At 39.8% G+C, this 12,397-nt stretch overlaps 2 protein-coding genes across 4 annotated transcripts; one reads left to right on the forward strand and one right to left on the reverse strand.

The window, feature by feature from the left end:
- The first annotated feature begins 264 nt into the window (after positions 1 to 264).
- LOC104944607 (lens fiber membrane intrinsic protein-like) lies at positions 265 to 3,953 on the forward strand. 3 transcript variants are annotated; one of them, XM_010770170.1, is made up of 5 exons: positions 265 to 395; positions 2,643 to 2,830; positions 3,313 to 3,462; positions 3,552 to 3,686; positions 3,781 to 3,953. In XM_010770170.1, exons 2-5 carry the CDS (start codon positions 2,656 to 2,658, stop codon positions 3,840 to 3,842), a joined length of 522 nt encoding a protein of 173 aa, XP_010768472.1. In that variant the 5' UTR covers positions 265 to 395; positions 2,643 to 2,655; the 3' UTR covers positions 3,843 to 3,953. The 3 variants fall into 3 exon arrangements, with proteins under 3 accessions (XP_010768472.1, XP_010768471.1, XP_010768473.1); XM_010770169.1 differs by lacking the exon at positions 265 to 395 and adding an exon at positions 757 to 825; XM_010770171.1 differs by lacking the exon at positions 265 to 395 and adding an exon at positions 1,970 to 1,992.
- Positions 3,954 to 4,628: 675 nt separating this feature from the next.
- LOC104944608 (heat shock cognate 71 kDa protein-like) lies at positions 4,629 to 8,955 on the reverse strand. Its single transcript, XM_010770172.1, has 9 exons — positions 8,809 to 8,955; positions 7,465 to 7,674; positions 7,172 to 7,377; positions 6,877 to 7,029; positions 6,121 to 6,676; positions 5,803 to 6,005; positions 5,501 to 5,699; positions 5,177 to 5,409; positions 4,629 to 5,077 (listed from the first exon to the last, which is right to left on the reverse strand). Exons 2-9 carry the CDS (start codon positions 7,667 to 7,669, stop codon positions 4,868 to 4,870), a joined length of 1,965 nt encoding a protein of 654 aa, XP_010768474.1. The 5' UTR covers positions 7,670 to 7,674; positions 8,809 to 8,955; the 3' UTR covers positions 4,629 to 4,867.
- Positions 8,956 to 12,397: the final 3,442 nt, after the last annotated feature.

The raw sequence follows: 12,397 nt of genomic DNA on the forward strand, positions 1-12,397 counted from the left end.
TTTTTCCAGACCTACCGAGAGGCCAAGCTCTGCTTCCCAGCCGAGGATTGTCGTTCCTGGAATGTTCTTTTCAGGAAAACCCCAAAATGTACTGGCAACGAGCAGAAACCCAAATTCATGGAGTCTTCCTTGTGGCTCCTACGAGATCATCCTCTGTGTTGACTTCATTGAGACAACTGGTGTTAAGACAGCTGTGTGTTTCATCTGTGTGAATCAAACGTATACATGTGTGTGTGTGTTTCCTGAATTGTCGGTGTGTTTGTGCAGCGGCAGCAAAAACTGCAAGCAGGATCTGGTCATAGAGCTGCAGAGGAACGGAGTGAGCTTCGATGTGAGAAAGCTCAACGTGGGAGATTTCCTGTGGGTCGCTCGAGAAAAAGTCGCACCTATTCCAGGTAACACCTACTTTTACATAAACAAGAAGAAACAGGAATGGAGGAACAGAATCTTTCAATAACTTTTATAAGGAGCAAATAAAGAGCATCTGGTTTTCAAAGTTTTAATTGAAAGCTATTTGGGGAATGAATATCACCTTGTGTCCTTAACATGTCTCAAAACGATCTACATAAATAATACTATGGAGAGTTTCCCAGAAACCAAATGGCTAAATGCTAGCTTACATGTGTGTTGTCCATAAGGGATATTAGCCTACCTTCTCAGGCTGTCAGGATCCCAAGCATCTTTCTGAGAGTTACCCAAACATGCAAGCAGCAGGGTAACTTGTGGTAAAATGAGTTTGCTCAGCAGACGTTAATTTAGGCCTACGGCTGTACCCACACAGCAGGAAAATAGGATTGAGTGGTAACAGCACATTGAGCAGAGAAGGTATGTACCCAGTCGGATAAAACCGTTTAACTTTGAGGGAGATGTGAAATGGCACAAGTGTGAAATTGTAACTTGGTGATGTTGTAATTGTTGCCCCACCACTGTTTCTATCTTAAAAGTACAATGTCCTGATGTATCATCTGTGACCCACTCCTCTATTTAAAACGCTACTGAACACCATGAAAGGAGTAAATGATTTATCAGCAATAATAACTATTTTCCAACTCCTAATCTCTACATGGTGCTATGAAAAACCAATCTTTTAGCAGCAGATTTACTGATTACAAAGCAGATGTAAACACAGATGTCATCAGAAGTCCACCACACAGATCATCATGCTGCTAAATGTTATCTGTACGCATTTTCTCCTGTGGATTTATGCAGCTGTGTCCACTGACACATGTATGTTTTTTATGAATGTCTGAGCAGTTTTCCATCTAGAATATAATATAAACTGACCCTGGTCTGGCCTTGCCAACTAAGTGCTGGGCAACCACTAAGTATGAGTCTAAATATTAATGAATTAAGTGTGTATTTCAACCTGTATTATGAAAGATGAAAATACATTACAAGCACACACAGTGAGTGTTGTTGCTTTAGTATCTTCATCATTTATATTTCATACCTTTAAAAAAGTATTGATTTTATATAAATGAGCACACTACTTTAATTACAATAATTTGGAACTGTATTTAAAGGCAGAAAGGACTTGAGTATTTCATGTTAACTACATGACCATTATAGACAATGATTGTCCCTAAACATATAAGCTGAAACATAATTAAAAATGAGTTTAGTTTTTACATTTCGAAACTGTTAAATAAGATTGTCCAGCAATGGCTACTGGTTAAGCCTATTGCAGGCCATGAGTTTACTGTGTGGTTGTGCAGCATTTTGAATTAAAAGCTCTGTGTCATCAGTATTAGTCAGATGTGCACAGCGCTTTAACAGTTTTGTATTTTCAGCAAATTCCCTAAAACACAAAACTCATCCTCTGTGATTGGTTGTGGCTCAGCATGCTCCATTGTTCCACCACCCGTTTGTTCGCTTGGTTTCCTACGCACAAACAAAACTTTCCTGCCTGTCCTGCGCAATATTGGGCTCCTCTGTGCTTTGAGAACACGAAATATTGGAATCTCTGACTTTTTCTGAGGGAAGAAGATAAAGGTAGGCCATCAATATCAAAATATATTGTGTGAAATAGAGTTTATGTTCATCTTTCAAAAGATTCATTCTCTGTCTTATCTTTCTTTATCCTACAATTGTTAGTTAACCTTTTGAACTCTTCATTTATCTCACCTGATTACCCATTTCAGAAGCTTTAAATTGTGGGGCATGCACCCCTATTTTTATGAACTATTGAAATCCAAGATGCCATGATATTATAAATGCCTAACAGTCAGATTATAAAGAAGGTATTATTTATGTGGTGGCCTTCATTTTTATTTCATTTAATTCACCTTCGTAGTTCAAAATGATATGTAAAGTATCTTTAGAAACTAGTGGTCCTTATTTAAAATACAAATATGTTTTTTTTTTTTATTGGACCCACCTCTCAGCCTGGCGGTGTTGGAGGTTAATCAATTGTCAGTGTGAGTTGGCAGCCTGACCACTGTGTAGATTCCCTCTCAGTGTCATTGAGTACTGTTACTATATTCAGACATGTCAAGATCCAGCACACTTTTCTGTCACCCTACTGAATTTGTATTAGATATTGTTTTATACATTTTGAGTGTATCCCCATGCTCTGTAACAGGACATGCCTGCTCTAATTGGGATAGTCTGACCTGCTCTGCTGTTCTCTGTGTGTCTGTCAGTGTTTTTGGCAGGATGTACAGCTTCATGGGAGGTGGGTTGTTCTGTGCCGGAATCGGCAACATACTCCTCATCGTCTCCACGGCAACTGACTACTGGATGCAGTACCGTCACTCCAGCAATTACATGCACCAGGGTCTGTGGCGGTACTGTGTGCCCGGGAAATGCATGGCTCACACTGACAGCATTGGTAAGACTCGCTGCGTGTGCAGGGGCACATCCTCATTTATATTTATTAGTTTGCTGACAACCAGTCTGTCAACTCTCAATTCTACACTTGCACTGATCCACGTGGAAACTACCTAATTTTTTTTAGCCTTGTTGGGTTGTTAGCTAAAGTATGGCGATTGTTAAGCCTAAAAATGCAAAGTAGTATATGTCATGAGATATTGCTAGTTAAGTTAATTGTTTTTGTGACTTTTAAGAAATAGTTTGTACCTTGATATATTTAATATATAGGCCTACAAGGGAAATAAATCATTTTCAGTACTCTGTCAGAAACGTTATTGGATAAAAAGGTAGATAAGAAAAACATTTAAATGAATGACTGAAAATTAAACATTCCTTCACTATAAATGACATGGGTTATATGAATAAAATATTAAAACAAATCTGAAATCCTCATTTAGCACAAGACAGAAATCTGATGTGTCACTCATCTCTCACCCACAGCATACTGGGACGCCACCCGTGCCTTCATGATTCTTTCCCTGCTGGCTTGTTTCATTGGCATTGTGATCGGCGTCATGGCCTTCATCCACTACTCCTCCTTTGATGGGTTTGACAAGACATTTGCAGCCGGCATTCTCTTCTTCATCTCCTGTAAGCTACTCCACCATAGCTACATGCACGCCTCTCTTAGTAAGGAAGACCTTTGCCAGTTAAACCTAATGATTGTATCTATTGTGCAGGCTTCTTTGTGTTGCTGGCCATGGCTGTCTACACAGGAGTGACGGTGAACTTCTATGGTAAACGCTATGGCAGCTGGCGGTTCTCCTGGTCCTATATAATGGGCTGGGTGGCAGTGGTGCTCACTTTCTTCTCGGGTATGCATCGTACCACATCAACTCAGATAAAACACATATGTGTGCATCATGGATATATATGATGATGTCTAATTATCTGGTTATTGTCTTCTAGGTATCTTCTACATGTGTGCCTACCGGATGCACGAATGCCCAAGAAACTCTAATTCGCGCTAACCTGCCAATGACTTCCACACACAAAAGCACTGGTCTATAATGTATGACCAAGAGGAACCAATACTCACATGAACTCAACTTCTACCTGAATAAGCAAAATAAAATTAGGGAAGAAAAAGGCATTTGTTGGATGTATTGTCTCTCTAAATTAATAAAACTTTAAGCAGAGGTACACAATGGTATACCAACATTTGAGGTGATGCAGCTAAATGTATTTCAGCTAATGTTTAACACCGAAGCAGTGACCATTTTAGTTAAATCATTCATATCACAGTCTTATTCAATCAAATAATACTTCTTAATGTCATCCTGAATTCACTGCATTTTCTCCTTTTTACTTTGAACTTTTTAACAATTTTCTACTGCAGTCAAAACATTCAGTTTCTAAATGCTACCACAGCAAAGTGATGACTCTTCAAAAGTGAAGCCAGAACATCTCGATCGCCCCCTGCTGCCTGTTAGTTTAGGAATCACTTGATATATTCATTTGAGTTTTCTATGAAAATTAAATTTGACAATATCGCTCTTAATGTTCATTGTATTGTGGGAAGTTAAAATTATGATCAGAATATTTATATATTTGATCAACTGCAGCCCTGGATTGTATGATGAGTTCAGGTATAATCAACTTTAAAATGACTTACCTGAACTCCACATCATACAATTCACTTAATGAATAGCTTTATGTATAATAATATAATTTCTGAAAAATATTGTGTGTTAAGCATATATACACTGATGACACACAAAATCAGTCACAGTTTTATGAATGACATGCACTATTACTTCAAGTTCAAAAAAGTATTTTATTTAGTCTTATTTTGCAATGCAACAAACTCCATTAAAAAAAGAAAACCTGCGTCGATACAAAGAACTGGTTTAACTGGATGAAGAGCTCTGCTAGAAAATAACCTAGAACAAACAGTAAAAGTATTTACTTAAGCCTGGTGTACAAAGAGGAACTAAACAAACCCAAAGTTGCCTGGTACATTTTTCTGAATATAACCATTTTGTGAAGCTCGACTTTAGTCGACCTCCTCAATGGTGGGGCCGGATGATGCCCCCCCTCCCGGAGCACCACCAGCGCCGGGGAAGCCGCCTGGCATCCCCCCTGGCATCCCACCTGGCATCCCTCCGGGCATACCCCCTGCATTCTGGTAAAGCTTGGTCATGATGGGGTTGCACAGCTTCTCCAGCTCCTTCTGCTGATGCTCAAACTCTTCTTTTTCTGCAGTCTGAGAAAGGGAAAGGAAGTTAATAATCTGATGCTAACACATATTTTCTTTAGCATCTATGCTGCCAAAGCTGACCACCAAACATATTTAGTTTCGTACCTGGTTTCTATCCAGCCAGCTGATGACCTCGTTACACTTATCCACAATCTTCTTTTTGTCCTCGTCGCTGATCTTGTCCTTCAGCTTCTCGTCCTCCACAGTGGACTTCATATTGAAGGAGTAAGACTCCAGACCATTCTTAGCAATCACCTTCTCTCTCTGCACGTCGTCCTCAGCCCTGTAATTCTCTGCTTCCTGGACCATACGCTCAATGTCGTCCTTGCTCAAGCGACCTGATAGTATTTTTTGTAAATTGAAACAAAATGTAATATCGTAACAAATGTCACAATGGAGATACAGCGTCAACATTCTTCTTCAGGTTACCTTTGTCGTTGGTGATGGTGATCTTGTTTTCCTTCCCGGTGCTCTTGTCAGCCGCGGACACATTCATGATGCCGTTGGCGTCAATATCGAAGGTCACCTCAATCTGAGGAACCCCTCGTGGTGCAGGGGGGATTCCAATCAGCTCAAATTTCCCCAAGAGGTTGTTGTCTTTGGTCATGGCCCTTTCCCCTTCAAACACCTGTTAATGCAATGGTTTGAAACATTAATTATGATTTCTTTGAAATGCAATTCATTCTCTTATATAATGACCTTCTCTTTTTGTCTAATAACTGTGGTCACACCTGAATGAGCACACCAGGCTGGTTGTCTGAATAGGTGGTAAAAGTCTGGGTCTGCTTGGTGGGGATAGTGGTGTTCCTTTTGATTAGAACAGTCATGACCCCTCCAGCGGTCTCGATGCCCAGAGACAGGGGGGTCACATCCAGCAGCAGCAGGTCCTGCACATTCTCCGATTTGTCTCCTGACAGGATGGCTGCCTGCACAGCTGCAATACAAAATAATGGATTTAAATTTTTACATTTACCGCTAATTTCTTGTTGAATCTCTTTGTCAGGATATTTTTGTTTACAATTTGATTAATGGACATGAAGGGGTCATACCTGCACCATAAGCCACTGCTTCGTCAGGGTTGATACTCTTATTGAGTTCCTTGCCGTTGAAGAGGTCCTGCAGCAGCTTTTGGATCTTGGGAATACGAGTGGAACCTCCCACCAGGACAATGTCGTGGACTTGAGCTTTGTCCATCTTGGCGTCACGGAGAGCCTTTTCCACAGGCTCAAGGGTTCCTCGGAACAGGTCTGCGTTCAGCTCCTCAAACCGGGCCCGGGTGATCGAGGTGTAGAAATCAACTCCCTCGTACAGAGAATCGATTTCAATGCTGGCCTGAGTGCTGGAGGACAGAGTGCGCTTGGCCCTCTCACACGCAGTGCGCAGACGACGCACCGCCCTCTTGTTGTCGCTGATGTCTTTCTTGTACTTGCGTTTGAACTCAGAGATGAAGTGGTTGACCATGCGGTTATCAAAGTCTTCCCCACCCAAATGGGTGTCACCTGCTGTGGACTTCACCTCAAAGATGCCATCTTCAATAGTCAAGATGGAGACGTCAAATGTGCCACCACCCAGGTCAAAGATGAGGACGTTTCTCTCAGATCCGACCTGTAGTTTGACATTATTGTATTGTAATTAGCAGTTTATTTTGGAATATTTCAAAACCTTGAAATCAAAGTGTATATTACTTCGACATATTTCAATTATTGATGTGAACTCCAGAATTTACTGAAAAAAAGCAATATTTAGTGCTGTATATCACATGAAATGTCTGGATTTACATAAGCTTAGCCTTAGGATTATTTCACCTTTTTGTCCAGGCCATAAGCAATAGCGGCAGCAGTCGGCTCGTTGATGATACGCAGGACATTAAGCCCGGAAATGGTCCCTGCATCTTTGGTGGCCTGGCGCTGAGAGTCATTGAAGTAGGCAGGCACAGTTACTACTGCATTTGATACAGTCTGCAAGAAGGAGAAGTTACAGTAATTATTAAGACACAAGTAAATTACATTCTCAGCATTAAAAGTAGATTTAATATCATGTTAACTTTGATTAGAGTTGCAGATCCCTTGTATAGTTTTTCTTGTTGTAATCAAGTTGTACCTTGCCGAGGTACGCTTCGGCAATCTCCTTCATTTTAATGAGCACCATTGAGGAGATCTCTTCTGGGTAGAAGCTTTTGGTCTCGCCCTTGTAATCCACCTGTACTTTGGGGCGTGTAGCATCATCAATGACAGTAAAAGGCCAATGTTTCATGTCTGACTGGACCACGTCGTCATCAAATCGACGTCCAATAAGACGCTTTGCATCTGTTGAACAATTTAAGAAAAATGCAACAAATTAGAGAAAACTGAAAATTGAACGTATCATAATAACTTAAAGAAAATGTTTCATACCGAACACGGTGTTGGTTGGGTTCAGGGCCACCTGATTCTTGGCTGCATCCCCAATCAGCCTCTCAGTGTCAGTGAAGGCAACATAACTGGGTGTGGTCCTGTTTCCCTGGTCATTGGCAATAATCTCTACTTTGCCATGCTGAAACACTCCCACGCAGGAGTAGGTAGTGCCCAGATCAATGCCGACTGCTGGTCCCTTGGACATGGTTCCTGTAAGGTATTAGCTACAAATCAGATATTGGCACAAAACTGCAAATCTGTTTATATGACAAATGGTGTTGCTGCGGCTTGCCATCACGATGAACCTTTGTATGGTGTAACGAGGCTATTTTTAGAAGGTGAGCAGCTCAAACAGAAGTGGAAACACTCTTTCAAAGAGGCAAATGCCTATAACACCTGTTTTTTAAGCCTACTACATTTGACGGCCTGACAACGGCTTCTTCTGTTATGGCAACAACAGACAACAGGGGCTTTAGTTCATCCTTAGGCTAAAATGTTAATCGTTCAAGAGACATTCTGCACCCACTATTTTGATCATCAATTCATTGTTCATGTCAAGAAAATAATGCAAAACGTTGCCTATGCAGGAGAGCCAACATGAGTGAAGAATTTGTTATAATAGATTAGCTGTTCATAAAATAAATATGTTATACTGTACATCAGTTACAGGGTTTGTACATTATCGATCTATTTTTGAAATATTCTGATTTTATTTGGGTCATTGCAGTACTGAAAATATAGCAAGAGAGTCCTCTACAGTAAACAAAATCTTGAATGTTTTATTTGCAAAACGAAACTAATAACTAAAATGCAAGCTTATGTTCGAGGTAAGGCAATTATGACATTACTCCTGTTGCAACTACAGTAGTTTTGTTTCCCCAAATATTGTTAATGGTACATTTCATATTTGGGTAAGTGGGTTATGAAAGAAAGATTGTGACATAACCAGAGCAAGTGCGGGGTAAGAGTAGGATATACTGTAGGCCTACTCATAGACTGTAGAAAATCGGCTGTGCTGCACCTTTAGCTAGTGTAGGGCGTGACACTCCACATTTCAGGGGGCTGGCAACTTTCTGGACCTTTCCTTTCGCTTCCTCATAACTTGCAAACAAGTCCAGGCATGACTTGTCTGAAAGTGACGTGCATTTCTTCATCGTATATTAAGAACTTTCCTAACCAAATTCTAAAATAGTGTGTTAGCCACATGGAAATACCTGTTGTCAGCCATTACATGACCATGTGATAATACCATGCACACATAACAAAAGTTGGCGCAACCATCACTCGTAGTCGATTTTTTTATGTAACGTCTGTCCAGAAAAGTTACAGTATATTAATACTCACCTCCGTTAAATTCAGTCCGCCGTTTTATTGGGTTATTGTTCGAAGCTGTATGGCTGGCAGTTGCTTCGCCTTGAGAGAGTCGGTGTGTCGGTGTGTTTCTCCGTTTCTCCACTCTGTCAATGAGTGTCAGCGGCCGCACCTCCTCACTGCACTCCCTCTAAGAACTCTCTAGAACACGGGAGGAGCGATGCTGGCCAATCATCCTGCATCAAATCGCTGCGTCTGAAATTGGTCCAAATACTGTTCGCACATTTCGACAGTTTAGTTATCGAGATTGTAGACTATGATACATGTTAGTACCTCCTAGAGTAGATTATCTGGCTGAGAACAGTAGCCTACTGGAAGAATATGATCCTTTACTCCATTAATATGTAAGCAATAACACGGAAGAAAAACTCAGTTACAAAGAATAGTCATGCCTTGAAAGTCTTACTGAAGGAATAGTATGTCATTGTATTAGATTCAATTTAACATAATTAAATCACTTTAAGTAAATGCAGGCAATATTGTTAGGGCCGTATCCACCATTGAGGTCCGGACCTCGGTAATATCTTCCGAGCTGTGTATAACTAAACTTGTGAAATAACTGCACTGAAAGGGATTATTTGCAGTACTTCCATTTGCTGACGATAGGGGCGCTGCATAACTACGTAGCCTCGATTAAAGCAAACAGAAGAAGACGACATGTATCAACAAACCGCCGCACCGCAGCCCTGACTTGTATCGGAGCTGAGCAGCGGAGGAGTGATGAGGTATCTAGAGATCTGAGTCCAGGGGGCTGCTTGTGTTTCTGTTCATCAGGACATCGATCATATGACCAGCAGATCCTGTGTGAACGCTCTACGTTAGTCAGTGGACGTCCGACAACATGCACACTAACTTATATTTCAGCTATAGGCTATACTTTGGTTTAAATTGCGTGAATAAACTAGCTAGAGAGCTAAAGTTAATTACATTCATCCAATGTCAGAAGGATTACCTTTTAACAAACGTTGTAATGCTTTTCTTTCATTTCAATTTGAGTAAAACATTGAAGATATAACATTGTATTGTTTTATTTTTACACTGACTCAGATATAATGAAAAGACTACGTCTGTCGAAGCTCAGCTTTGGTAAGGAAGAGACAGGACAGGCAGAGAGAGAGAAAGTGATGGAAGTCAGGGAGGAACTGCAGGTATAGTCACACAAAAATAATGTAGGCTTAATAACCCCATCTATCTATCCATAACTTAGTCTTCATTTGCAATATAGACAATAGGCATACTTTTTAAACAACATACATCTATTGCAGTTATGATGTCATAATAACATACAATTGTATAAAACACAATTTGCTTACTTCTTTGTTCTCTTTTGAGAATCAAACAAAACAGATTAAAAAAAATAATGCAAACAAACAGGTGAAACAAACAACATTTCTGATTGCTTTTAATTCACTGGCAGGAGAAGGAACAAGAGGGAGAGATTGAAAAAAGGATAAGGAGGAGCATGAAAATGAATGTGAATGTTTTGTGATCATTTTAGCCTCTCCTGCATTTCCAGATCATTAATAGTAACCATTAACTGATTCAAAATAATGTATGCTGCAGCCCACTGACATGGTTTGAAATCGATATATTATCCAATTTTTGACCCCCCACAGGATTTAAAAAGCACCTAACTAGATCATGAAAATCCCAGAAATCTCGGGGGGGTATACCCCCAAACCCCACTAGCATGTTTGGACCTAGGTATTTAGGAAATCCTGGATAAGGCCCTGATTGTTAGTACACCTATACCAGTAATTTATTATAATGAAACATTTATTGCGCTTTTCACATGTCATAGGTATTCATGCTGGAAAGTAACATAAGTAGGCTGTAGTAACGTACTTGATTAAGGTTTTGAGGTACTTCACTTAATCTGGCAGCTAGAAGTTAGTCCTACTAATATTTTCATATCACACATTTGATGATGTTATAACGTCTCTCTCACAGAACCCAACTGCTTCTCATTTAGTTAACGATCAGTATCACCAGCAGCAACCACAGGATTAAATTGCTGCTGAAATACTAATCAGTAAAAGTAATCATAAATAACTTCATATACAAAGTGGTCTGACAGGGGTTGTTCTTCTGTATTATGAGAAATCCTTCTAAATAATTAAGTACTCAAGCTTTTGAATGCATTAGGTGTTATGGATCAAAGCATCCACCATTGAAATGGAGAGTTGAAGAACAGTATATTTTCGGAAACACAAATACAAAGAGAACGGAAACGCTCAACCGCACCTTTAAGTGCCAGGTTACATCTCATAAAGTCCCTTAGAAGCATCCAGGACACTGAAATGAAGTCTAATACCTCTACATCTGCAGTGCAACACCAAGTATTCATGTGAGAGATACTGAGATGAGGGTGGATCCCCTATAAATACCTGCAAATGGGTCACAAATTATTAAACCCAGGGATTGGTTTTCCATTAATAGTACAGTACATAAAGAGTTGTCAGGGTGTGACTTTAAATAAAAAGGGCTCCTCCTATGTTAACATCATAACAAGTTATGATCTGCTCAGGTTTTGCATGTGTGTAATGGTGTGACTCAGTGTACAGCATGTACACAAAAGATGCTGTTGAAAGTTAACCTATTGTAAGGTTAAACAAACAATACAATACTTTCTGGGTAATTTTGACCCTGTTTGCAATTTAAAAAAAAGGAAAGGAAGGAAAATATATGTTATGATAAGATAGATTTACATATATTATACAAATTACACATGGTGGTACAAATGAAGAAAAAAGCTTGCCACGGGATTATTTGAAGCTTTCTAAATTTCCAAAGTCAGGGAGCTCAGACAAACAGTATTTTATATCAATGTTTTGTCTGTTACTAAAGACTAATGTTTATAGTATGAACTCTAAAACAGTTATAGACAGTTTGATAGACTGCACGCACCAAGATCCCCTTTTTTACTTATGGGTTATCCAGGAAAAGCAGTAAGTGAAGACACAATCAGGGTTCGGTGAAAAAAACCTTACACGTACAATTATGTGATTCATTTTTTATGAAGACATATTGATTATAGGCCTTTAAGACTTTACAAACAGCCATTTGAGTTTCAGAGATCCATGCAACAGCTGTCTTTTTCTTAATTGTCCTCTGACATATATTTCTATGTGGCCCTTTGCTACGGTGGCCCTGAAGTACAAGACAGCATTTCACAAAACACTACAGCATTTCACAAACACCACAGCATTTCACATTGGACGGAAAGGGTATTCCTTTAGGGAGAACACTTCTTGTTTGTGATTGGACAGAGCCAGCCAGAGAAGCACTGCTGTGATTGGTTGTTTTTGCTGCCAGTCAAGAAATGATGCTTCGTGATTGGTCAGCACCCGACAGCGCAACATGTCCCAACATATCAACCGTTAGCTGTTAGCACACACTCAGAGCTCAGCTCACAGCTCCTCATATCATATATGTTCAGAAACTGGACAAAAGTTAAACATGAACAAACCACAGACTGTCTATGTCATGGTGGCCTACATCTATTGCAGTTATGATGTCATAATAACATACAATTGTATAAAACACAATTTGCTTACATCTT

This window comes from Notothenia coriiceps, unplaced genomic scaffold, assembly GCF_000735185.1.
Source record: "Notothenia coriiceps isolate Sejong01 unplaced genomic scaffold, NC01 NC01_scaffold00008485, whole genome shotgun sequence".
NCBI classification, from domain to species: Eukaryota; Metazoa; Chordata; class Actinopteri; order Perciformes; family Nototheniidae; genus Notothenia; species Notothenia coriiceps.